Below are 26,299 nucleotides of genomic sequence, written 5' to 3'. Positions count from 1 at the left end.
TACATGAAGTGAACTATTTTGGCAGTTATCAGGCTCTAAAAATAGGATTTCATAATAGAAATGCTGACATAAATTTAACTATACCAGCAAGAAGGGCACCATTATAAGAAGACTATTCAAATTCATTATTTTTAGTAGAATGAAATAATGCTCCAGTAGACTACTCTGAAAACACAGAAATGTCAGCTGAAGGTAGTCTCCTGGTTTGGAGCATGAATACCAAAAGTCAGTATATGCTACTTTTCTGAATGTCTTCCAAAAAGGAAGAAAAAGTAAAGGAAAAAAAAGAATAGGCTTTAAGAATTCCATTAACCTATATATTAGGCTACCTTAACCAGAAATTCCAAATAAAGCAAATGTCCGCAGATAAGCAGTAAAACATAATGCATGAAACAATTCACCTACAGGGAAAACACCACACAGCTGTTTCACACTTGTCATTAATATTCAACACAGGATACTTGAAATACATGTGGTCTTATAATCAGTGCTGTTGGTGACATAAGATGCTGAACTATTCCTGTAGTGCTAAGGATAGTTAAATCAATCTGTAAAAAGTCAAGCAGTTTCCTTAGCAGCCTTATTTGCAGCTAACTTACTATGAAGTAAATCATCCGAGTGCATTTAATTATTCCCCAGATTTCTTCTTTCTAACTCTTTCCTCTCCATTTTTTTTCCTCACTAAAGGTATTGTGTTTATGGAGTATAACTACTAGGTGACTACATCCTTGCACACAGTACAGTATGTTGCACTGCCTATAATGCCTGTCATTATTCTTCCTGACTTCACTAACTATCTCCAGCTGAAGCATTTAAGATTAATGAGGCATTTGTTCTCAATCAAGACATTTTGTATGAATACAGTCACACTTTCAGAAGCCATGCAGATGACTTATTTAATATTATTTGATTTTTTTGTTGTTTTGGAAGGGTGCTTTATCACTATATTGGGGGCTTTAACAAAGATGGATTCAATATCACTCTTCTCCCTTGTCGATAATCATTATCAAACAGGACCTCCTGTATAGTGGAATACAAAGATAAGCTCAAAAGATGAAAAGGCTGACACAAAATATTGTAAAGCATTCATACCACTATTCTTTCCATAACTTCTATTTTATTCTCCATTGCACAAAACTGCTGTTTTTCCTTGTTTGCCAAGCACATTCCATTAAGGATTCAAACTCTTACTCAGAAGAGGATTCCTCAGACAGATCTTCCTCAATTAAATATCCTTTTTCTCTGCAGCAGTGTGAAAAGGAATGAAAACATTTCAAATGCTTTGCAAGTGGGACTATCAGACAATGGGTATTTACTGACAATTAAACCTTCCAATTTTGTGCACTTTTCTGATGCAAGAACTGGTATTTTAAAAGGCATGTAGGCACATAAGTCCCACAGTTCATCAGATCTCAGTTTCAAATCTTCTACAATAGCCATAGTGTTTAGGAAGACTTAATCTGATCAAGAATGTAGATGAGTAAGATTTTTTTTTTCTTTTTTTTTTATGTGAAGTCTGATGTAAACTGGTATATGAAATACACTCACTCTATATTCCTTTAAGCAAAAAGAGGTCATGCAAACAAGTAGTTTTCTTTAATTATGTCTCTCTTTCCAGAGACACTTATGGTGCTGCAGAGCAAATTAAAATACAATTAAATATTGTATGTATAATAACAGGTATAGAAAAAAATATACAAATCAAAAAATGGTTAATAAAAAATAATTAGCATGTAATTCAAAGGTAGAATAAACCTTTCAGCAGAAGTTCGGTGAGACTAGCAGAAATCGCATATTTTGAAAGGCAAAAGAGCACCCTGGGCAGTACTATATTCAATTAACTTTGCTGTACATCAAGTACACAAGTACACATGTTGTATATCAAGCAAGTTTTTCTCCACAGAGTACTAGATTCACACTGCTTGCAATGAGTAATACTATTCAAATAGACAATGACAAAAGAGAACCACAGGAAAAAGAAACTTCAATGTCTACTTTACCCTTATGCTTCAAGGAACAATCACCTCTTCTTCCACTACTCTTGATAAATATTTGCCTAATATATTTTTTAAAATCTTTATGGAGGAGATTCTGCAAAATCTCTACATAGCCCATTCCAGTATTCCATTATTTTCACAAATCGAAATTTGTAAAATTCCATGAAAGTAACACAAACATCTGCTGATGCAGTTTAAAGCTGCTACACCCTGATTTGTCCTTAGCAGGGAGGGATAACAACTGATTATGTTCCTCTTTGCAGTATACGTATAACCTTATGTATTCCCCTTCTGTCTTCTACCGGCCATACTGAAGAAACTGATTTCTTTTCAATCCTTCCCTAGGCAATGATTAAAATCTAGGAATAATGACTGAAAAAAAAATTTTTTTTGAAATCTCAATTACTCCTCTTCTAGTCCACTCAGTCTTATCTTTTTTTGAAGTATATGCACTCATAGCCAAACACAGCTCTTCAGCCGGGCTATCATCAAAGCTAAAGACTGCAGAAAGATCATTCCTCGTGTTTTCCTGGTTTTACTCCCAGGATAGAGTTTAAAAATCCCTGTATGATCTTTGGACATTCTTAGAACGGTATTATACTGATGACTTACGTCGAGGTTGTGACCACCCTGATGGCAGCAGGAGCTCCTATCTAGAGAAGCACTCCAATCTCATATGTGTGTAACTGTTAACTGCTAAGTATTTTACCTATCTCTGTTAAATTACATATAATTTATTTGATATCATTTCTGCAATACAGTAACACTGTTTCTAGTTTCATCCTACAAAATGCCTCATATCTTTTGTACTCACAGAAAATTCAGCAGGAATGCTTTTATTTATCCTTTAATTTCATTGGAGCATTGAAATAAATCAAGAAAAGAGTATATTAATAATACTACACAGTAGTGAAACAGTTTGACATACTCTACAAGTTTAACATCTTGGAATTTGCCCATTAAATTCACTTACCAATCAGCTGTGTATTTATCTTAAAATGACTTTAAATGGACCAGTCCAGATTCCCATGTATACTTCATAGGACATAAAAAGTAAGCAACAAATGGTCCACAGGAATTTATCATCATCTTAGCAATTTAAATTAAGAGTCTGACGAGAACAATTGTTGGTGGCCTGAGACACTGAGGGTTGAAAGCAAATCCATATTCCAGTATATTTGATAACTGCTGATCTAGATCATGTTTCTCTGGCTTGAATATCAGAATCTAAGCATTATTAAAAGCCTGTGAAAGTTAGGACATATCAAATCTTACGCTTATGCCTTATTCTCAGGAACTGTCACAGCAAAAAAATGTGATATGATTTGTTTTTAAACACATACTCCTTTGTACTTAGAACTTCACTATTGTCCAAGTGCTTAGAAATTGACAGATTGGTAATCTTTCTGGTATTTCTCTTGGAATTCAAATTAAATTGACTGCCACTGCTACTCTCAGTCACTCATTTTTCTGGGCTGCTGAGACACCCTAATACTAAAAAGAAAAATTAATCTGGGTATCATTCATACATAAGTAAATAATAAAATTTCAAATATAGCCTTATTCACATCCTTGAAACTGTAGAATTTTTGTTACTTACTACCAATGGATAGCAGATTTCATACCTAGTATCGGTCATTTCCTGTATCTTTCAACTGACAAAGAATAGTTCACATCAACATGACTCATACACAGCAACAAAGAATACGAGACACTAGACTATGAACGACAACCTTTAAGTAAATTTAATATTAATGAGATGCCAGATTTATTGCCCCCAAAGAAAGCAAAACAAGACTATAAACAATAATAAAAAATAAAATACATAAGTAAACAAGCAATACAATAATTAAAGCTTCTAAAGACTGTACAACTAACTTGCTTCTTTAGCTGCTTCAGAGACCTTATCTAAGAATGGGCAAGCAATTTTTTCATCGCATCTCTATTGAGTCTTCAACATCCTACTGAATGTCAGAATACAACATTAAGAACAGGAATTTTATTCCACAGAGATATCTGAATGAGAAACTCTCTTGAGGGCATCAGTTCATTTCATTCAGGTCACCAGATCAGAGTTAAAATTAAAAAAAAAAAAAAAAAAAAAAAAAAGCTGTCAGCTCTAATAATTTAGCTGTGTTTTTATCAATACAAAATCATAGCAATTCAGTTAAATACGCAATAGATGAGGTTTACATTAAATTAAGCAAATTGTCCTTTTAAGTAGGCAACTTTTAGTATTGAGTCTTTGCACCATGAATGGTGCTCCATTCCACCTCTGTGAGCTTCTCAGAACCTATGACATTAAATCCCAGAAATCCATCGAGTGTTCTCTCCAGTTCCTACAGTATACTTTTCACAAAACCTAATAAAACCTCTTTGCATAAAGTTTCTATTTATTTATTTTCTGCACGTTCTTTACATTCCAGTTACTCTTCTACTACCTCATCTCAGAAAATATAAATAATTTGGCCAAAAAATACCATCCTTACAAATTGGCTTTTCTTGAGTTTCAGAAAGCTGTGTGTACCACTTTTTCAGCATGATATTCGTAATTTTCCTCATGGAAGATTTTAATAAGAAATACTAGAGCCCCCAAAAGTGAAATTATCCCCTAAAATTTTGCCAAAGAAAAATCCTAATGAGGTCAAGCTTTATCTTTTTTCCCCACATTTTCATTTTTCTATCACATTCCACAATTGTCCCTTACTGCCCACAGTGGAAATAAGAGTCAAACCAGTCACTAATTGACTGTTTTTATACTTATATTCCACCTACCACCGTGCAATCTGAAAGCCCTCTTTATCTGTAAAATAATCAAAATAATTTGTAAAATAATCCCAAAACTCTAAACTATTTTAGAAACCTCTCTACAAGATGGTATTAACAAAATATGGGACTGATTTTTGTTTCATTTTCTCAGTGAATTTTGATAAATAAATATATAATAATCAAAATATGAAGATTCTCTCCAAATTTCCCTGAAAATGTGTCACTGTTATATTGCAGTTAACAGGAGACCCAGTCCTACTGCTTTCATACCAAATATCACATGAATGGTCTCCCTAGAATTCCCATGCTTACACATGCCATTGCTGTCTCTATCACGAAAGAAAATTGAGAAAACTTTTTGATAGAGAAGCAGGACTGTCTAACCTTATTTGCTTAACTGCTCATTAGATTCCAAATTAATGGCACTCTGCCACCTGACAGGGCAGACTCTTGCTTTTCCACCTAACACTGGAAAAATAGTTGCAAAAGTAGTTCCAGAGATCCTAAAACTCCTGACTGTCAGATAAAGGTTTCCTGGTTACCACTGAATGATGAAAATCGGATTTTACCTAGTAAGAATACCTACTGAAATGTGAACATATTATAGAAATAGAAATTGATCCAGTATATTTTTAATAGTTATCTGCTGTGAGAACACTGGACTAAACATTATAAACAGACTATACTTTTGTAATGAGCAGTTCTAAGTCATCTTCTCCTTTTGTTTTTCCCAGCTTACATAGTATGTGCACTGTAAATGCTAGTTCCTCATTTGTTTCCCTAATACTCAGCATTCACAAAGGACCTTGAAAATGTTGACCATATACAAAAGGAAAATGCAAGTTTTCACATTTATTTGTACTTTTACTTTGCTAATACTATCATCATTTGTTATCTTAAAATTAAAGTCCATAATTATAAGAAATGAAGTGTAAAAAGTGATATTACAGCTACCAGGAATATGAATCCTCATTTCTTTTTGAACACATCTAAAAATTTTATCATTCCACTTAAGGGTTTACATTTTAAGGTACCTAGACTTTTAAAGATTTTAATTCAACAATTGAAGAAAACCTGTGTTGCCACTAAAAACCTTTATCACATTTCCTCAAGCTGTTTTAAAGAAAACAATTAGTTGCCTTGACAGGCCAACTGATAGATTGGTAAAATGTAAAATTTTCAATCACTTTCTTTTTAAACAAATACAGAATTTAGGAATTTTATCAACCATTACTTCTATTTATTTCTCTTATATAAAATTATTGCAAACATATTTTTGTATCAAACAATAGGTATTTAGGAGCTTCAGGAATGAAATCTTTTTCTGATTATACACTGCAATAAATCTGTAAATGCTCTAAAAGAACACTTTCATTTTAGACTGCAATTTACTATTCTATTTTCCTTTCTCTGTCCCCAGCTGCCACATATACATATTCAAAGTCTAAAATATTTAGAGGCAATTTCATTTCTTACTCTCTCTCTTACATACATACATCGGTTGTTTCTTTGAACAATATTTTACACAGAACTGTATTGTTAGCCAAAACTTTTCTTGAGCATATAAAACTTCTCCAAGTTTCTGTGTCTCAAAATGCAATTACATTTTACATTGCAATCCAATCATATCTTGAAAATAAACCTTTGGTCAACAAGTGTCTTCAGAAAAACCCAGACACGTTCCACATATAATGTGTGTGTCTTTTTTGGGGGGGGGGGCGGGGAGGTCTGTAATGTGTTAGATAACTGAGCAATATGTATAACTTACAGCTGTCCAGTCTCCTTTTCTGCATCGAGCACACAACCATTCCCTATGGATTTCATGAGAAGGGACACCATAGCAACCTAAAATAAGAGAGCTGGGTTAAGTAATATATTCTGCCTTTCTTTCTATGGCATCACACAATTCAGCTGGGTACAAACACTAGTACAATTGTGACCACGAGGCCCTTCCAATATTCAGCTTAATGCTATTTCTAAGTAGTCTATGAAATATATAAATTATATGTGTTTCGCAAATGTCAAAAAAGAAAAGAATTTATTATTTCCTTTCAGTTCAATAGCAAGTAACCAAATCTTCCCTGCAGTTACAATGAACAACTCCAATTAGTGCATTGACATTCACTCTGTACAATCATATAGCACTTCCAGATATGGATTTCACACGGACTTCTCAGAGTCAGGTGCTAACATCTGTAGGAGACACTGTAGAAAATTTGCTCATTCATCAATCACTCTCAAAAGAAAAAAGAAGAGAAATGAAATTGCTGCGTATCTACGGTCAATGGCCATATTCACAAGTCCTCACATATAGAAGAAAATTTACCCTGACTACAATATATTGACATCACACTGTCATTTAAAATATGAGGAGCAGAATAGGAATTTAACAGCTAGAGATTGAAACAGGCATCAGAAGTTGGCACTCCACAATTGAAAGGTTACAGAAACATTTACGAGGTCATCTAAGACAGCTGATAAGGTCACTGTATCTGGAGATTATAAAGTTGTCTCAGACAATGACTGACCCAAGTAATTGAGGACCTTGAATGTTGTACACAGCTGGAATTTTAGCTTTCGCTGACTAAGGAAGTGCATTATCTTCCATTCAATGCAACTCCAAAAATTCCCTACAAACACCAGCTAAGACATGTGATATCTTTTGGAATTGCACCAAAGAATGGCATGAATGCGTATTTTACACAGGTCAGGTTATTGCCTGCTACCTACCAAAATCAATGCTCTAACTATAAAAGTTTTTTTTTTCTTCTTTTCTTTAATGATACGTAAACTTCTAAGTTGTAATTCTTCACTATTTTCACAACAACAATTAACTAATAACAGAATATTTAATATAGCTTATGGAGAATTTTAGCCAGCAATTTAAGTGTTACATATGGAAATGTTCTTCAAATACTTACTTTGACATACCTGATGCCTAGTTAATAAACATTTATCAGTTAAACAAAATTTGATATGATATTTCTACCAAGTGAACAATTAGTTTATTTACTTGCGTGAATCCGTACACAACACTTTGAACAGGAAATCAGAAGGCTTGTTCCATCTTCTTCAATAAAGGCATTTGATGGATAGTTTTCAGTGTTTTCTTCACTATATATAAAACACATCTCTGGAATAAGTGGTTTTGTCTTTTCATTTTCAGCCATAAATGTTTTTTCAGCATTTGTTTCCCCAAAGGTATAATTGTCTTCATTATGGATGTCTGCCTGGAAAAAAAAAATATACATATACATATATATACACTGTATTTAACTAAAAGAAAGGAGAGTTTGACTTACTGGTCCTTCCAATGATGGTGAAATCACCTTTCCTCTTCCAGTCCTTGCACTAACAAGGTAACAGTTTTAGAAAAGATTGATGCTTCTGGGTATCTATCACTACCATTCTACAGTTCCTTGACTATTCTAGTAACTGTGAAATCAAAAAATACCACTCAGATAAACTGAAAATTGGTGATATTGCAATTGTGTTCAATGGTATTTTCTCCCTTTGAGCTCTTCAGTTGGGCCCAGTGCAACTGACATTCATCCATGAAAAGCTGCTAAAATTCCAGAAAAATGATAGGAACTCCCTGGTAATGCTGACACATCTGATACTTTTCTGTCAGCTAGGAAGAATAATTAAATAAAGCAGCACCTGTCTATAAAGAGAGATTTAATTGATTGGTAATTTCAATCCAATTATGCTTTCCTTTAGCCATGAAAATAAAAAAAATGGGGACTCTAGTAGTCTAGCTTTCAACACAAAAAAAGTTTCCCCAGTTGGCAGCTGGAAATGCACAAACATTTCCCGGAGTGGAAAGGTTGGCATTGGAAGCAGCAAGCAGTGTCAGGGGAAGTAAGAGAGAAACCAAAACCAATCGCTTTACAGCTTGCTTCCCTGACCTCTGAAGGGTCAACAGAGTCTTCTTCCTAGTCCTCACACAGAGGGGGATTTCCTTTTAAGAGTTTTTCAGAGAGAGAACAGAAGAGAGAAGTCCCTAGCAAAATGTGAATAAAATGAGAATACATAATTGTGGAGTTAACACAGAATAGCTCTTTTCTCCATAAAAAGAATTGTAGTTTCCACCTAGTTTAGGATTTCTGAGTATGGAAGGCTTGCTATCTTCTAGCCTGAAGTTCTCAACTTTACATCAGAGGCCACTGTGTTATGTAAGTCCATGGAGTGTACAAGATCCAGCAGGTGACTACTTTTTCTTACGACATCCAGAAGTCCTTCAGAACTAACTTTATTCATTAAATGTTTAAAATAGTCTTACTCATTCAGGATTTTTCTATCTGCTATCATATGCACTTAAAATACTATAAAGTTTCACTCACAACTCTCCTAGAGATGAGAATGTTGTAGCAACAAGTATTTTTCTATTCATATAATAGTGTTAACTAGTAAAATCACAGACTAAAAAAGATATTCAGATGAAAGATTTGCTTTTGCTAAACATCTAGCCTTTAGAGTTCAGTGTATCTCATTCCTAATGTACCATGTCAAAACAACACCAAAAACCACAAGTGTTACTGTATCAAATGTGAAAAAAAATTACTATACAGTAGAGTGTTACAGCCCTTGCAAGGTATTTCAAAGCAACTTGAAGGTCAGCTTTCAGGTTCAATATTTTATGAAGCTGTAAACACTGAGTATTACAAAATAAATAGTACTTTTGTCAGCGTTTTTAACTGACGTAAGATGTCAGAATTCCACAGTCTGATATCAAACAGTGCTGTAGGTTAGACTGTTTCTATGAGACTATTATTCCTAAAAAGTCCCAAGCACAGTGAAAATAGTTATTTCTTAACCTTTCAGGAAGAAGGAGTGATAGTGGCTCTATTGCTTATCCTACATGAACCCAAGCAGAAGGTAAATACCATCAGCAATGAATGCTAAACACAGGTGAATGGAGTGTAAGTTCTAATTTTAGCCATACTGGGTATATTCACTCCTAATATAAATCAAACACATAAGTTTATCTAATTTCTAAATTGCTCTTTTACTGGGAATGAAGTAGCTGGACAGCTATTTCACATTTCACTCAAAGATAAAACTATAAGGATCTTGCTTACCTTGTAGTATGGCATGAGAAGAGTGCAAATGGCACAGTGTGGCTCCTTTTTGGCGCAGGCTTCATTATATTCTTTTTCAGCCTTGAAATTATGTGGTCTTTTCTGCCAAAGGTATACAAGAGGCTTGGCCCATGCCTCTGTCGCCTGCACTTCCTCTTCAGTTAAGGTAGTCTCAGGTATTTCTTAAAGAAAACAAATAACTTTACAAAACAAAAAATACTGATGTTGTCATGTGCACTGACAATGAATAACAAACAATTCTAAAAGAATTCTTTGTGTGCAAAAAACCCAGAGAATTATGCTTAAGGACAAGCAGTTAGAAAAGAGATTTGACACCTATGTCAAAAGCCAACTATGTCACATACAGCATAATAAAGTAGTTCAGTAGTCCTACTGCTTAGAATTTGTGTTCATAATCTTATCCACAAAATTAACATCATTGCCCATTCCTTATTTCCTCCAACCTCTAGCCTCTATCATGTCACAAACTCTGTTTTAAATTCTTCATTGAAGAAACATGCCGCATCAAGTCAAATAGCACCAAGTAAATCAACCTGATTGGCACCTTTCAGCTTTTTATGAAACCTGACATTCATTCTCTGACAGGAAAAATAGACAATGCTATAGGCATAGAATAATGGGGAACAATCAGACCTGACACACAGCAGGACTTTCAGGAATGGTGCATGTTAGACCCCATTACAGGAGAAATGATTTAATAATGTCAATGGTCAGTTCTGGCTGTTGCAAAAGTTCATTTTACATATTAACAGTATTTCTGTGCAGAACTTCTTCATAAAAATGATCTTATGAAATTGAAAGCATCTGACTTTGAGTAATTTTAAAATGTCATCATTTTACATTGAGAAAGAGATGTGGAAAATAGGAACCCTGGGAAAAGAAGAGTAGGTGTAAAACCCTTGTCCCGATGAAATCAGTGTCTTAATTATTAATGATTCAGTCAACAAATTTCAGTGCAATTGTGTGCTCTAGCTGGCTGGGAACCTCAGGGTAGCTTCACGGGCAGTCTGGTTATGTTAGCACCTGAAAAATATAGAAAAGTCTTTTCATTCTGGAAACCCAAGAGTAAATTGTTAAGTCTTTTTTTCTGAATTCGTTTCTTACATTTGTTCTGACTAATGATGAGGTCTGTGGTTCTGCTCCTTCAGATAGACTGTGCCCATTAAATCTTTTGTGATCAATGAGAAGGCATGTAGGTGTCAATTAAGGTTAAAGAAAATGATGTGAATGTGGAAAGGAAAATGGCATAGCATATTGAAAAGTGATTGAATAGAACTTTCAAATAAGAAAAAGTCTGTAGCATGTAGTCTGTTTCTAATGATATATTTAGGAAAAATTCTTTATTTCAGTAGAGAATTCTAACAGAGGAATGTTTAATGAAGTACAATAAGCTGAATCATCACATTCCTCCAGCCCATGACTGCCTACATCAGCTTTACAAAAATGCAAAGGCTTTATAGATCTCCTCCATGATAAATTAGCATCCATTGCCACAAAACATTATAAATTTGATAGCAATTACTAGTGTCAAATAAAATATGGATTATATAATATTTGTCTACAAGAAAGCCAAATGTTGCATAAAGAAATTAATTAGTATATCCTTCATGTGAATTTTCTAGAGTTTCTCAAGAGAACTACTATCACTTCAATAAACATTTGTCCATAATCCATGTATAAGGAAAAAATACAAAATGCCTGCAAAAAAAAAGCCTTTCACTAAATCCACATTCAGCAGCAGATCTTTACTGTTGATTATGTAGCTACAAAAGTATAGCAATGAAGAAATAGCTGAACACAAGGAGGGGATGAAATATAAAATGTGGACATCCGTTTTGTAGTTGTCTGATTACTTTCTTTTTAGTTAAAAAACCTCTGTCAATATATAGGTTTTTGTTACTTATAACTTTTCCTGAACTGAAAAAATAAACAACACTCAAATTTCTGCCTTTAGTTCCATTCCAATTTTTTTTAACCTTTCCTTACAGAATGATCTCATGAGCGGCTTCAACTTTGCTAGCTAGCTTTCAGAATTACTTCTTTGGTGTTCTTTTCTAGATGCTTACACAACCATAATATTAAATACTTTCATTCTAGTTGTACCCTGACAGAGAATTCTGGGCTTGATACTGCAAAGCTATGAAGAAAACAGAGAGGAAGGCAAAATTTGCTGCGAAGGTTTATAGCTTGTTTCATATCTGTTACTCATTTTGGCTCTGATAAGACTCTGACTTCACCACTCTGTACCATTGCTGAATGGTTCCACCTTGGGATTGAAGCCATCACCCTGCACCTCAGACTCTCCTCTTAGTCAGAGCCCAAAATTCAGTTTTCAACCCTGGAATGAGTTCTAGACTAAGACCTATACTTCTCTCACATAGTCCTCTGGTTTCCCACTGCTCCAGCACACTGCTGAATTCATGAGTATATTGGCTCTGCTTTTGATGAGACCAATATTTATGTCTTAATTACAGATAAACTCCATTATTTCAGATTTATCTTTTGTGAACTTTACAGTCCTTTGTAGACAGAGAGAGCAAAAAGAACACAAAAGACAGGAAGAAAGCAGGCAACACTCTTACATCACTTTGTTGCTTTCAAGCGTTTTGTATTCATTTTCAAACCACAATTCAAGTTATGGACCAAATACTGTATACAGACATACAGGACTGTATCTACCACAACTTCAAAAAAATTAACACTTCAAAACTACTTTAATAAATTTATTTTCATCTTTACATTATGTTTAGAGCAACTACTTCTGGTTAACTGGCTTGTTAACCAGAAGCAAACCCTCCCCAGTTGCCTCTGGTCTCAAACAAGTTACTCCCTCTCCTTTGAGACATTCTTCTCAACCCTCCCTACTGCAGCCTCTTAGTCCCTTTGCATGAACTACAGGATCTAACCTCTCTGCTGTGATCTTCTTGCATATTACACCTTGCAATCTCACTGTTCTCTCCAGAATAGGCTCAGAAATTCACTCAGGAAAAGAACAATATCCCGCCCCACCTTCCAGAGAAAGGCTACCTAACTCAGTACTTCATAAAGGAACGCTACACAACCTAAGAGCACACAAAACAAAAACAGGAGATTCAAGTTTTGTCTTATCCTTTGTTGTCACTGCAGTGTAGTTTATGATTTTCAGTTGTCTTTAAGAATTTCCAAGCCAATATAGGGCTTAATTTATCATATTTCAGGGGTTTCAGAAACATTGTTTCATCTACTTTCTATCAACATCCACCCACCCCCATACTGAAATCGTGGAATGTAAAAATAAATTGATATTAAAAAATGATAGCTACAGAATGCCTGACTCCAATAACAGAATATGACAATAATGCTGCCTTTGATAATTTTCCCATCAGGAGAAACATGCAATCTCATCTGTAAAGTATTCTATACAAACTGAATTAATCTGCCTTGTTCTGTTTCATTTTACCAATACCATTAACAGGAAAAATGCGCAAATCAGCCCCCCAGCTGGTACAGGCAGAGTAGGCTTCCTAGTGTCCATCAAGTCAGAGAAGTTAGATATCATTTATAAGAAGTGGTTACCCAAAACAGTAATGGAAGAAAATAAAAAGCAGTGCTCAAAAATACGGTTATTGTTTGAAAGAATTCATATAATACATAATCACTTGATGTATTCTCTTTAGTGACCCCTTTCAACACTCACTACATAGCTGAAGAGCCATCAGTGACTTAGCCTCGAGTAAAATTAATTTCCTGATTCACATTAGTATGTTCAGGATAGGCATTTACATGCCACATCTGAGCTCGGAACTTCTTGATCAGATATTTCTGTTAGAACTACAGAAGCATCTTGCACCTCCTCATGATCCCAAGCAATGCTACAAAAAAAACCAAAGCAAACACAAACTCTAGTTTCCATCCATTTAAAATGCACTTTAACTGACAACTCTCAAAGTAAGAATAAATAACAACTCTTGGTGTCCATGTTGACCGAAAAAATTCAGAAGCTCAGCTGTCAAAAGCAAATATGTTCTCTTCTTCAACAGGTAACAGTGTAGAGTCCCATCACCCAAAACTAGCAAAAATCATGATGAAAGTATCAGCCCTCACAGTGGAAGAGGTTCAAACATTCCCTTCCAAAACCACACACTTACTTTCAAAAACCAGTATGCCGCTTTTCAGGAAGCATGCTGTTTCACTAATAATCTTATATATTTGAACTTTTCTGAAAGAGCCTGAAAACGTTGCTCAAGTTCTGGTAGAATAAATTTTGATGAACGGTCACTTACATCCTTCCTCCAACCAGCAACACTCCACAATACAAGCCATTATTCAATCAAACCCTCTTTGTGATAAACAGACTCAGCCCCAAAAGCAGCTACCAATTGATCAAAACAGATACAGAACAACCTGAAAGACTGAGATCTACCAATGTGCTGATACAACGCACAGCACGTATCTAAAGAGTGCATGAAGTACAACTAAGGATGCTGTCTTGACTCCTATGACTGCTGTTACCAGGATCAAGTCATTGACAGTTTGTCACAGCTCACTGGCAGTAAGTATACGAATAGGATTTCAGTGCATATTAGAATTCCCTATTCCATTTTTTCACATGAAAATTAAGAATACATTATTCATTCTTGTCTTGATTAATTCTTGATATTTTACAGCAAAGAAATGTCATATCAGCTTATGCATAATACAGTTTACATCTTCCTCTAAGAGGCAATAAGAAAATACAGGCAGTGCATCTGCTAGCTATGACCAGGAAACTCAGTATACATCTGCAGCCCAGCTGACAGCACTTTTTAAAAGCTTTCAAAATCATATGCATAAGGTACATGCACATATAACAAATACTCAAAAAATCATCTTTTAAGTTTACAGTTAGTCTATTCCGATTGTTTAATCTGCAATTGAATCATACTACTCCAGATAAAATATTTTTTTCCATAGTAACAAATATTTTCTCAAAAACTGAGGCCATCACTTTAGATTTATACATACATACACACACACATATATATATATATATACACAAATATATATATATATATATATATGGCTTGCTAAACACCTTTCCACACAACACTATGTTCAAGTGTAAATGTTATGGCACCTGAAATGCAAGTGTTACTTACAGGAGTTCGAAATTGTGTAACACTGCAATGGAACTACAATTATCTGATTCATTATCTTGTTGTCAAGGTTTCTCTTTTCCCAAGACTGTTTGTCTCAGGAGAACTTCAGTAGCTATGCCATCATGCTTAGAAGCAGACAAAATATAAAGATGTGTGTGTTCATCAGGATGTTCATCAGGATTCTCAGGATGCATTAAAATTCCGTAACAAAGGAAATATAATATGGGGTTTCTTTAACTGCAAAAGTAAAAGTTTTCGGGGCAATTCCTCTAGTTATTAGATGAAGACTTTATCATCTGGAATGTGACACGTATTAGGAATTATATGAAAAAAAGAATAAATAATCTGCATTAAAATAAACTATTTTTAAGCAAAAGAGGACAGTCTCTAAAATATCTTAAGTACTTAAACTAAATAATTCAAACTAAATTAAGGAAATATAAATCAAAATAAGACATTTTTAAAGGAAATAAGGCCTGTAGTTGTATCATTGGAATCAGTAATGTAGACACAACCTCAGAAAAGTTGTAGCTGAGAAAGATCAATCACAGGCAGAAAAAAAAAATAAAAATCATATAACTTTTATAACCTTGCATCCTTGTAAAGTTCCAAATATGGCTGTAAGCATGCATTGAAGTATATTCTAATTTCAAACCAACCACTAACTTTAAAGTTACAAATTAAGCTTCACATTGCCCTTGTGCGATGAGTGAGAGTGGTAAGGACCTCATAAAATTTGTTCATTAACAATGTTATTCAAGAAAACAAATATGAAGTTAACTTCAGAGTTTCAAGATTTCCAGGGAGGGGAAGCCTGTTATCTTTAAACAGATTAAACTTAACAGGGGTTTCAAGATCAGTAAATATTTTGTGGAGGAAAACAAGTCATTAAGCAGTCAGAGACTCCTTCACTTACACAAACACTGGCAGTCTCTTAAAGGTATTTTTGTTGATGGCAGCATGTGTATTTTTACGTGTATCACGGCATTGTCCCTCCAATTTACACATTAATGCTACACACACAAAGAACACAAAAAGAGTGCTACAGCAGCAGTACCTGAAACTGTATGCACAACTGAAAAGACTGACTGAGTTCTGCTAGACTGTTTCACAATACAATTTAAAGCAAACAGAAATTTCATGCCTAAATTGGAACCTTCAAAGTAAGAACCTTCACAGTTGGAATTCATACTTAAAAGGCCCAAAGACCTTTTACTGAATACACTTTGATAACATATGACTTATTTTATGAATTCGAATACCTTATCAAAAGATGACAATACATCATTACATATACACCCCTAATTTTGGTATGCTTTGATAATAGCTATGTGGTGGCCTTTGCACCATCAGAACACTCCCAGTCATTACAGCCTTCCAAGGACAGCTTAGTTTGTGAGGCTGTTAGGACACAAATTTTTTCTTTTTAATATTCGTACATATGTCTGCTTCTTCTTCTAACTTCTATGTTTTTGGCTGTGACTGCATCACATATCTGTATAGAAACCTAAAATGGTTGAATATCTGCCAAAAAATAAAAAATAAAAATAATGGGGTAATGTAAGCTATGTAGAATATTTTTTTTTATTGGCATTTCCTACAGCCACAGCTAAGAGCGGCCAGAGATCTAATTCTTGTTGTAGTACTTCTTTACCAGATGCAGATCATAATGAGGTTAGGCATTTGTTTCCTGAGGGAACAGAACAAGCAATCTTTGCTTCCAAAGAAGATGCAGAAACATTTGATGAGTTAGTTAATGACTTCATATAAATGAGTAACATATGTTATAACTTACTGTATGATAACAATAATTCAGTCTTAGTGATAACGATGCTATATGATGGTTAGCCATGCCAAACTCCATCCTATTTCCTGATACCACATTTATACCTGAAAATAATATTTATTCATTAATTTGTAATTCATTTCAACATTGTCATTTAGCATATACCAGACCTGATTTACACATTTATGTGAAGCTGTCCAGACAAAAAAAAAAAAAAAAAAAAAAAAAAAAAGAAGAAGAAAGAAAGAAAGAAAAAGAAAAAAAAAGAAAGAAATTAAAAGAAAGTAATCCTGGAATGTGTTTTAGTACAAAGGAATCTCCTTCTGAAACAAAGTACATATAACCAGTTACCTTGCTGTTTTCCAAGTGGGTAATCGAATAATGCTTGAATGAAATAAATGGTTGTTTTCACAACCGTTATTAGTTTAATAGTTTGAGGTAAACTTGTTCCAACACTCAATACCATTGCTTTGAACAATTTTTGCTTACTAAGTTAAACTCCGATTCTCAGAAGGAAAACATTTGGGCCATTTGCAGAATGGGCTGTTGCCAGTATTTGCTGATCTAACCTAGCAGATGTGAAAAGCCATAGACGCTAATACAGTACAATTTTCTTTTGCCAATCTCAACAATGATTTTGCTGCTTGGGGTTATGTTCCACTGATGTTTCCTGGCTTTGTATAGCAACATTCTCTGCTATGAAGAGCACAGCAGCATCTGTTATTTTTCAGGTAGTTAAGCATAATCTCAGCCCTGGGAGGCATTATATATAGTTTCAAATGTCCTGGAGGAAATAATAATTAAAAAAAAAAAAAAAAAAGAAAGAAAGAAAGAAAGAAAAAAAAAGAAAGAAAGAAGTCAGGGGAAAAGACTTGCAATTATGAAACTTTACCATTTTTGCAGTATATCAGTAAACTTAATTTTGGAAATTGTGCTTCCTTTTTTTCAGTCATGAAAGTCATAATTTTATAGTAAAAGATAAAAATGTGAACTATTCTTTTTACAATACTGTAAAGTACGTACACATTTGGTTAAAGACTCTGACTGCTGAGTTATCAATTAAGACTTCAGTTTTCATAAAAGTTGCATATGAAGATAGACATGCTGGATCAAAGCACTACCGGCTAAGCCAAAGAGCTCCTGGAATAAATTTAGTTTAGCTCACAACATAAACTAATGGGCTGTTTCCTAAAAAAAGTAAAATATCAAAAAAGTGGAGAGAACTAGTATTAGCAGAACTCAGTCTTTTGAAAGATCAGAAAAGAGTTTAAAAAAATTTGTAAAAAAAAATTACAGAATTGAAAGATTAATTTAGATATTAGGATATTCTGACCTTTCTTGTACATATTATTATAGCCCAGGAATTAAATTTATGCTTGCATCATGATTGAACTGTATTTTGCAACTGTTACATTCTGCTGAATATAATTGTTACATGTATGGTGATTTAACTACACTGCTGTATTACTATGCTAAATAAAAATTCCATAAAACATCAACAAACTTCAAATAAGTCAATTTTGTATTGTGCACTAAACCCTTCATCTGTTTAAAGGCAGTTGGTCAGCATGTATTGAACACCGATATAAACTGGCATAGTTGGCAGGATATTCCTGAGGATGAGTGTTACTCCTTATAGCAGTAATGATTACTTTGTCACATACATGATTCCCGGTTTGGTATTACAGTTGTGATTAAGATCCTAATAAAGGAGAACTGCACCGTGATCAAGAACACGTCATGATAAGACTGGCTGCAGATGGGAACACTACTGGAAAAATCTCACCAATAAATTTGAAAAGGTGGGATGGAAAAACCCAGCTGGGATTTCTCACGGTTAGAAATACACTGCAGTAGTCCCACTGATACTTAGGATTAATTCAAAAAAATATAAAAGTTCTAACAAACTGAAGAAAAAAAAAAGAAAAAGCAGGGCTGTACGTGTTGAGGAGCTGCTTTTGGGTAGAAGTAGAGATGTTGGAAGAGAAGAAATGTAAGACTAGCATCATATATAAAAAAAAGAAATGGTTAGAAAAGATAACATGATGTGTAACTGAGATAGACATTCTCCCATCTTTACAGAGTACAAGTTTAAAGAATATTCAATGTCTTTGTAACTTAGTTCTGAATTGAAACAGAAACAATAGCAAACTTCCTGGAACTTACCACTCACACTATCAGCAAAAAATATAACTGGCAAGGTAAAACATTGAAGAATGGTCTATGAGCTAAAAACAGGCTGCTATCTTCTCACTTGTAAAAGCTATAATTCACAGCACTCTAAATAATTCATTACTCACTGTTCTTTCCATTCCATTCCTCCACGTTAATTTTTAGTGTTTTAATGGGCAAAATTTTCAATTTCCACTCAAAATCAATTCACTTGCAGTCACTGCACTTATCAGTTACAAGATTTGATAAATAGCTAAAAATAAATTAGACCTGAATTTTTAGGAATTGCTTTTAGCATTCAAACAAATGCTTGCTGATTAACATATTCAACACCATAGTTCCAAAGAATTTCAGGAGTTCACTAAAGCTCATTTAAAGCTATCAGACTCCAAATACAAACATAATCTGCACTTACATTTATTTTACAGAATTAAGAACTACTTAGGCCTCACACTCTGATCATGTTTCCTTTTATGCTAATTTTAGTCAAGGGATATCAATGATATCAAATTAGCATATCATAAAGGATTCAATGAAATACATGAGTTTCTTTACATAAAGACAAAACCAGTATTTTATTCACTTATGCCTCTTTCTTTAACATCTCTTGACTCTCTGGACACTTAAAAAATGGCCCCTGAAAACCAACAGTAGAGAAGGTCTACCTTCACCTGTTGCCTCTGGGAGTTATCAAAGAGAAGTATTACCTTACTAGTGCAGCAAGTATTAGTGTAGTATGTTTTTTCTCCCCAGTTTTCTTTCTGAGAATTTTCCAAGCTAACACACAATCTGATTATTACTATTTTCTAAAACCTTCTACAAAGTTAGTCCAATCTGCTACTCCATGTGCATATTTGTACAAAAGTGGAAAAATACAAAAGCCTTTCTCCCAATTTTCAGGTATTTCTTGTCTATTAATAAAAGGAGTCAGTGAGATATGACAAAATTATTTTGTATTTTCATCCATGTTCTAGAAATATATATTTTCATTAATTAAACCGTACAGTCAAATAAGTACCCAAGTATTTACTAAAGCCTTTAAAGCATTTTAGAAACGTTACAGTCCGAATTCATCAACACTCTCTAGTTTTTTAATGCCACTCTAGAGATGAAAAGCAGTACCAAGTGGGGAACACCTGGTCTATGGTTATTTTCTATCTCCAGGACAGCACAGAACACCTGAGTATGACCTTTGTCAACATGCCATTCCAGCCCAAATGCTTCTGAGCAAACCACAGGTTAAATTTTGAGGATCCAGGTTATTCAAACGCTGAAAGTTAAGAGTATACTAAAGTTTTCTACTGAAGTAAGGTCTTGGGTATTTGCATTTCTTCATAAATTAAACACAGAAGACTCAGAACAGAAAGATTCAATCACAGCTCCAAATTCACATGATAGATCAATACTTCAACTGGAATTATAAATCAATAACTCCAGGCTACAGTCCCAGCACAGATCACTAAAACAAATATCCAGTGAATGCTCCATAAAGTAAATATTCTGCAACAACTGCATTCTCAGTTGAACTCTCAAGGATCAACTTCTGTATTTTTTGTACATTAAAATAATATTATTACACACACTTCTCAACCAAGAAAAAACATGTAGTAAAATAACATTGGCATTACAATCAAGTCACTTACATAGTGATAGTTTACAAGCAGCTTCAGATTTTGACAGACAAAGGTAATGATAACTCTACAGGCTTTCTTTTTTAATGTGGAAAAAAAATCACTCCTGTGATATCCTGGAACTAGGATAACTTATAATGCAATGCTCTGCACCAATTTCCCCAGGGAATTATTCTTCCTTAAATGTAAGTCATACATTTTCTGTTTCTCTTTGGACTGTAATTATAAAAGCAAAAGCTAGACTCTGGAAGATAATCTTATGGAAGAGACATCTGTTTCCCTGGCAAACTTTACATCCGGTTTGCTTACTGACTCTGCAGCTATCCTTGAAAAGACTGTTGGGAGGCTGTGGTAATACAGCAGAAATAACATTTTCATTTTGGCACACCTGATAATGAGGAATTATATATGACTCTGTATCTGAGTCCTATCCCCCACTTCACGAGGTAAAATATAATTGTTGTATAATATTTTTAAGCTATCTGATAAACCTGTGCAATTGGCGTTGCAAGGCAGATAATGAGCCTTAATGAACATTACATACACTGCAGTCCAGCAAATGAGAAGTAAGAGTCAGAGTAGCTGGGTTGTATTCTCCTCTTCAATCAAAATAATGGCTAGGTTTTAGTCCTGATATTTGTAGATGTCCAATCTGAGGAAGATTAGCTCTGCTTGTGAAAGATGTCAACAGACAAGAGTTACCAGTGGCTATAATCACAGTTGTCAATTCTTGCCATTTCTGGAGATGAGTTGCTAGCTCACAAAGTTGACAAAGAGTACTGGACATTCAGGGAAAGCTTATCTTTGACCTTTCGGCACCTCCCTTTTCCTAATAGCTACGTGAGGTTCTAACATAATTTTGTAAAGCTCTATGAGTTTTCAGGATACATCATGCTACCTACCTGCTGGAACTTATCCTTAATTATTATATTATTATTATATTAATTTACTTATTATAATCAATTCTGCAAAATTAAATTTAGACAGATCAGAAATAATGTTAAGTACCACAGGAACAGACAGGGCACAATATTTCCTAATGTACTGATACAATTGTAAGTGGTAGATCATGCTTGTGTCTCTTAAAGATGCTGAAGTATGGAAAATACAAATTTTGTACCTGACTACCTCCCTACCCATACAAGAATAACATATTTTTAAAGAAGTAAAATTTCACTTAAAAACAAGATCAATGCAGTACAGAAATAAAAATTTTAATGTAAACTTTAATACTAATGTGGCAAAAATAAACATGTATCTATCGACTAGTTAACAGAGTCCTCTCTACCTCCTAACTAACCATTAGGAAAAGAGAGTTAGTATTTCTTTCATACATGAGTAACAATCCTCAACTAGAATCCAGTACTTTAAGCTTTCAAGCAAAAGAACCATAATTTACAAGTCTACAAATATAGTTTTACCTTTTTTTCAGCATGCTTAACCTATTTATGACTTTATTGAGTATGCCTTATATGACTTGAATACTGGTTTCAGCTCAAGAACATCTTCAGGAAGCTGAGACTGAATGTGAAAACAAAAGAAGCTTTACTTCTTGTTACAACATAAGGGAAAATCAGAACTCTAAAACTAGCTTTCTCTATAGCTTTCTCCTTTTCTATGTTCTTATTTTACTAAATAAGCAAAATGATTTTGAAATTCTGAATCCTACATAAAACACTAAAAACTGTGTACAAAGAAAGTCCCGCTTCTGAACTCAATCTTTAGACTACTATCATAGCATTTAGAGCAATGTAAAATTTTGTCACTTTGGATCTAAAAGCGATTGCTAATGTTGCACACCCAAACACTGCTAGAAAGAAATCTCTGGGACCAATCAATGTGCATCCAAAGTCAGTATACTTGCTCTTCTGCTGAATTTGCTTTTTTTGTTGCTTCAGTGAGCAGAAATATAACTGCATTAAATACAAAAGAATAATATCAGCTCATATGCTCAGAATTCATTATGTAAAACTATTAATATTTTGAGTGTGACACACAGCTCATGCTGTATTGCTGCACTTATTTTTCTAAACTGGAAGACAGTTGTATTTTCTGGGTTCGATTCCACTGTTCCCTGTATTCATTATTGCTGTTATTCACTTAGGCATTAACTCTACCCTACTAGTATAATAAGGGAGAGTAAAGGGTCAGATACATCCAAGCAGAGACTTAAAAAAAATCTTCACTAAGATTCAAGTATGCTGTTAAATATAATAATATTTTATTTGCAAAATTATAATTCTGAAATAGCTGATAGTGTCAAACAAGGCTGTCTTCTTATTATTAAACGGCTCAGTATTTTCAGGAACTTCTTAATGGAACCCTAGTATCTCAAGGAGTTCAAACATACTAATTTGAATATAAATTATCTGCATTAGAAACAGCTACAAACAGATTATGCAACTAGTAAAAAGTGATATGAATTATGGATGAACTATAAAGATGTTTGCTTTTAAAAAAGAATTTTCAAATTCGACTACCCTGTATCATCATCATCATCATCTTTCATTTTATTTATATTTATTATCTGTGTGTGGAGGGAGGAGATAATCTATCCAATACATACTTTCACCTCTTTAAAGGACAGGTAAACTCAAAAGTTATGGTACCAAGAGACTATACTCTCCTAACCAAAACTAGCAACCTGTTTATAGGAAAAGACAGAGAACAGGAACTATGTAAGTATACATGTTGAATTACTTTATTTGGTAAATCCAGAACATGGATGAAACACAGTCATAAAGCGGAATATAATCATTAGTAAAGTGATACTGACTGTTGCTCCCCTGATACCTGACAACAAACTTCCTGGAACATGCTCAGAAATATCTCCTTTAACTGGCAACCACAGATCTCTGACTTGCATGTCAGGATGGACAAGAAAGCTAAATAGCTTGCTGGAGGAAACACCCCTTCCCTCAGTCCCATTCTTTAATCTCTCTCCTGGGTATAAACATCCCATTCAGCAAAATCTGTGGTTTTTCTTCTGATGGTCTCAAAAAGCATGCTAGTAAATTATATCATAGAGAAAAGTAGATGGACAAAAGTAACATCAAAGTTCCAACTTTTCAGGTAGGAAACAGCAGTAACTGCCATTTCCAAAAAAAATCTTTATTTCTTCTTTCAATCAGTAGATACAAGCTTAAGAGCTATTTGTCATCATTCTGAAACAACTGCCTTTTCTATCCTAACCAAAAAATATCTTCATCCACAAGAGGAACAATTATCATGCACATAGAAAAGACTGGCACACATGTACTGATATCTGACTCGTTGCTGGGATGCTGCTACTTGCACGTAAAATGAAGATCACAGAATTACAGAACAGAGATTCACACTGAAATTACTGTATTTTAAGTCTTTCAGACACTAGGGTCCTATTAAGATGCCTGGAAGCTGACAAATTACTGGATAGGACTGCAAAAGAAGAACAGAATCCTTGAGGTTGACAAGCCTTTGTCATCGCATCATCATCTGGCCAGATTATATCATGGACAGTCCATGCTAAAATAGGAAATTTACCCTATGTCTTAACCACAGCCAATGTTAAAAAAAAATCAGCAGCTACAAAAAATATAATCACTCATTAAAAAAGAGCAATTTCACTCCAACATACCACGTTTTAATCCGTAACCACTTTGCTACATGACTCTTAATATTAATATCATTCTTTTTATGTAAATTACCATAACTCTTTCTGAAATGTATTCTGTCTAGCCCCACAAGTTATCCAAACGTATCTGTACGAGATAAGGAACACAGACCTAAGCTGTCCCTAATTTTCAGAAAGATGCTTAACAGCCAATTGATATATTGCTCTAAGGCTCAGATGAAAAAAAGAGAGGGAGATTATGGCCTTTTCACAATAGTAAGAAAGAAGAAATGAGTTTAGGCTTTGAAAAAAGTTGGAGATGTCTGGCCAAGGGACTAGTTATAATTACAGCATGCAGTTCAATAGTGCTTAAATTGGTGCTAACCGAAAGCAAAATATTGCTTAGTTGCAAAAAAAAAAAATTTAGGCAATTAATATGCAAGCTGTCTCTCTTTGAAGTCAGGGAAGTCTATTCGGGCAGCTGTAAGAAACAACCATTTTTCACTAGACATAATAATTGAGAAACAGTAAAATCACAATGCTCAACAAGGCTCCTATACCACTTAAAAGTATAAAACAGGAGCACAATACAAATACCCAGGTACAAACTGCACACAAACACTGAAGCGCATAGCAAGGCCTGCAACCAGGCCTGCGGCCACAGAGGATATTAGCTGCATTCTGCATTACATAGAGAATCAAAATGGTTAAGGGAGTGTGAGAATGAATCTTCAGTTCTGAGAGCTGAAGAGATTTTGGAGAACGGCACCTGAAAGATCTGTGAGTTACAAAACTACATTGTTGAGGTAATATGAACAAAGGCAGGTATTTGTTTCCATTTGATGGATAGTTCAATGCACAGTTCAATAAGCTTTACAAGCTACATCTGATAGAATAAAGTAGCTTTATTCATCAAATTCAGCTGGCTGTATATGTGATTGCTGGGTAAAGCTGATTTACTTTTTCTATTTCTTCCAGAACAGCAAATCCCTTTATTGGGTAAACTGCTTACCTTTTGCAGTCTGTCCACACAAGATGGTGGCTCTCTAGAGTTAAAGCACTCAGTTAATACCCTTAATAAAGTTGGTCTGAGAAGCTTTGAGTAGTATTTCAACTTTATCAATCACTGTGCTATCTAGTTACAGAGCACTGATTTTTATTATTGCAGAATTATGTATTTATTTATTTATTTGCTGTCCACTGGATTCTGTTCTGTACATCACTATGGTTCATCATCATTATTACCAGGCAAGCTTTTGTTTCTTCTTTAAAATTCTACTTCACTTTATTACTTAAAGTACTTGGAGCTATCATATAGTATATGACAGTAGTATATGCATACCTGTGATCCACAGTGAAGATATGGTCCAACTTGCTCAAAATTATTAACAAACATTAGGCTTATTTCAGTAATTAAGTTAAAAATGGAATTTGGTGGTCATCACTCAGCATTGAATAAAGAAAAGTTCAACTACTTAAAACATTTAAATGTCATATTAGAAACTCAGTCTTAGCCAGGTCTTCTACCTTGCTTTCAGTTGTTTTTTTCCACATGAGAGCAAGCAGAAAACTGCTATATTAAAATTCCTGAAGAATTGTGCAGCTGGGGAAACAGAGAGTCATTTGGATGCTTTCAAACAGGCAAAGGTTATTTTCGTTAGGTCCAAAAAACAGAATCATGTTTTTCCAGCTCTTTTTGTGATTGGTGGAAGTGTAGCCCTTAGTTTTAACATCTTGTACATTAGTACTTAGACACAGTTAATACCATATCTAGAGGTATGACAAACATAGATGGAATATGCTCAAAATATCTTTTAATTTATTCTATTTTAAACCAATATAGTAAAACTGTTTTACAAAACCTACAGGGAAACAGAAGTTCACTCTTTCCACCTGAAACTAAAAAATAACAATTCTTTGTAAAGTTTGAATAGTGCTGAGAAGTCAGTAGCCTTTTTCATGAACAAGAACTACAGTTATCTTAAGAGAACCATTTCCCAAATGTCTAAAGTCGATCAAAAACACAGAAAGGAAAAAATAATTTTAAAGCAATATAGAGGACCAGAGCTTTGACCTAAGATCTCTATTTAAAGGATTTTTATGGCATTTTTAGCATGGATACATAATGAAAAA

General features: G+C 34.2%; 1 protein-coding gene across 7 annotated transcripts in view; it reads right to left on the bottom strand.

Moving 5' to 3' along the window:
* Positions 1-26,299, bottom strand: part of KDM4C (lysine demethylase 4C) — a 249,607-nt gene that overhangs the window by 80,963 nt on the left and 142,345 nt on the right. For all 7 annotated transcript variants that reach the window (XR_009961144.1, XM_062599330.1, XM_062599325.1 and 4 more), the window contains exons 13-15: positions 9,848-10,029; positions 7,780-7,996; positions 6,535-6,611 (exon numbers count right to left, since the gene is read on the bottom strand). Coding sequence is in view for 6 of the 7 variants with exons in the window: in XM_062599330.1 (XP_062455314.1) it covers positions 6,535-6,611; positions 7,780-7,996; positions 9,848-10,029 (476 nt within the window). In the remaining variant the exon portion in view is untranslated. The remainder of the gene's footprint in view (positions 1-6,534; positions 6,612-7,779; positions 7,997-9,847; positions 10,030-26,299) is intronic.

Source organism: Rhea pennata, chromosome Z, assembly GCF_028389875.1.
Source record: "Rhea pennata isolate bPtePen1 chromosome Z, bPtePen1.pri, whole genome shotgun sequence".
NCBI lineage: Eukaryota > Metazoa > Chordata > Aves > Rheiformes > Rheidae > Rhea > Rhea pennata.
The sequence above is the reverse complement of the archived record's forward strand: the minus strand, read 5'-3'. Positions and strand labels throughout refer to the sequence as shown.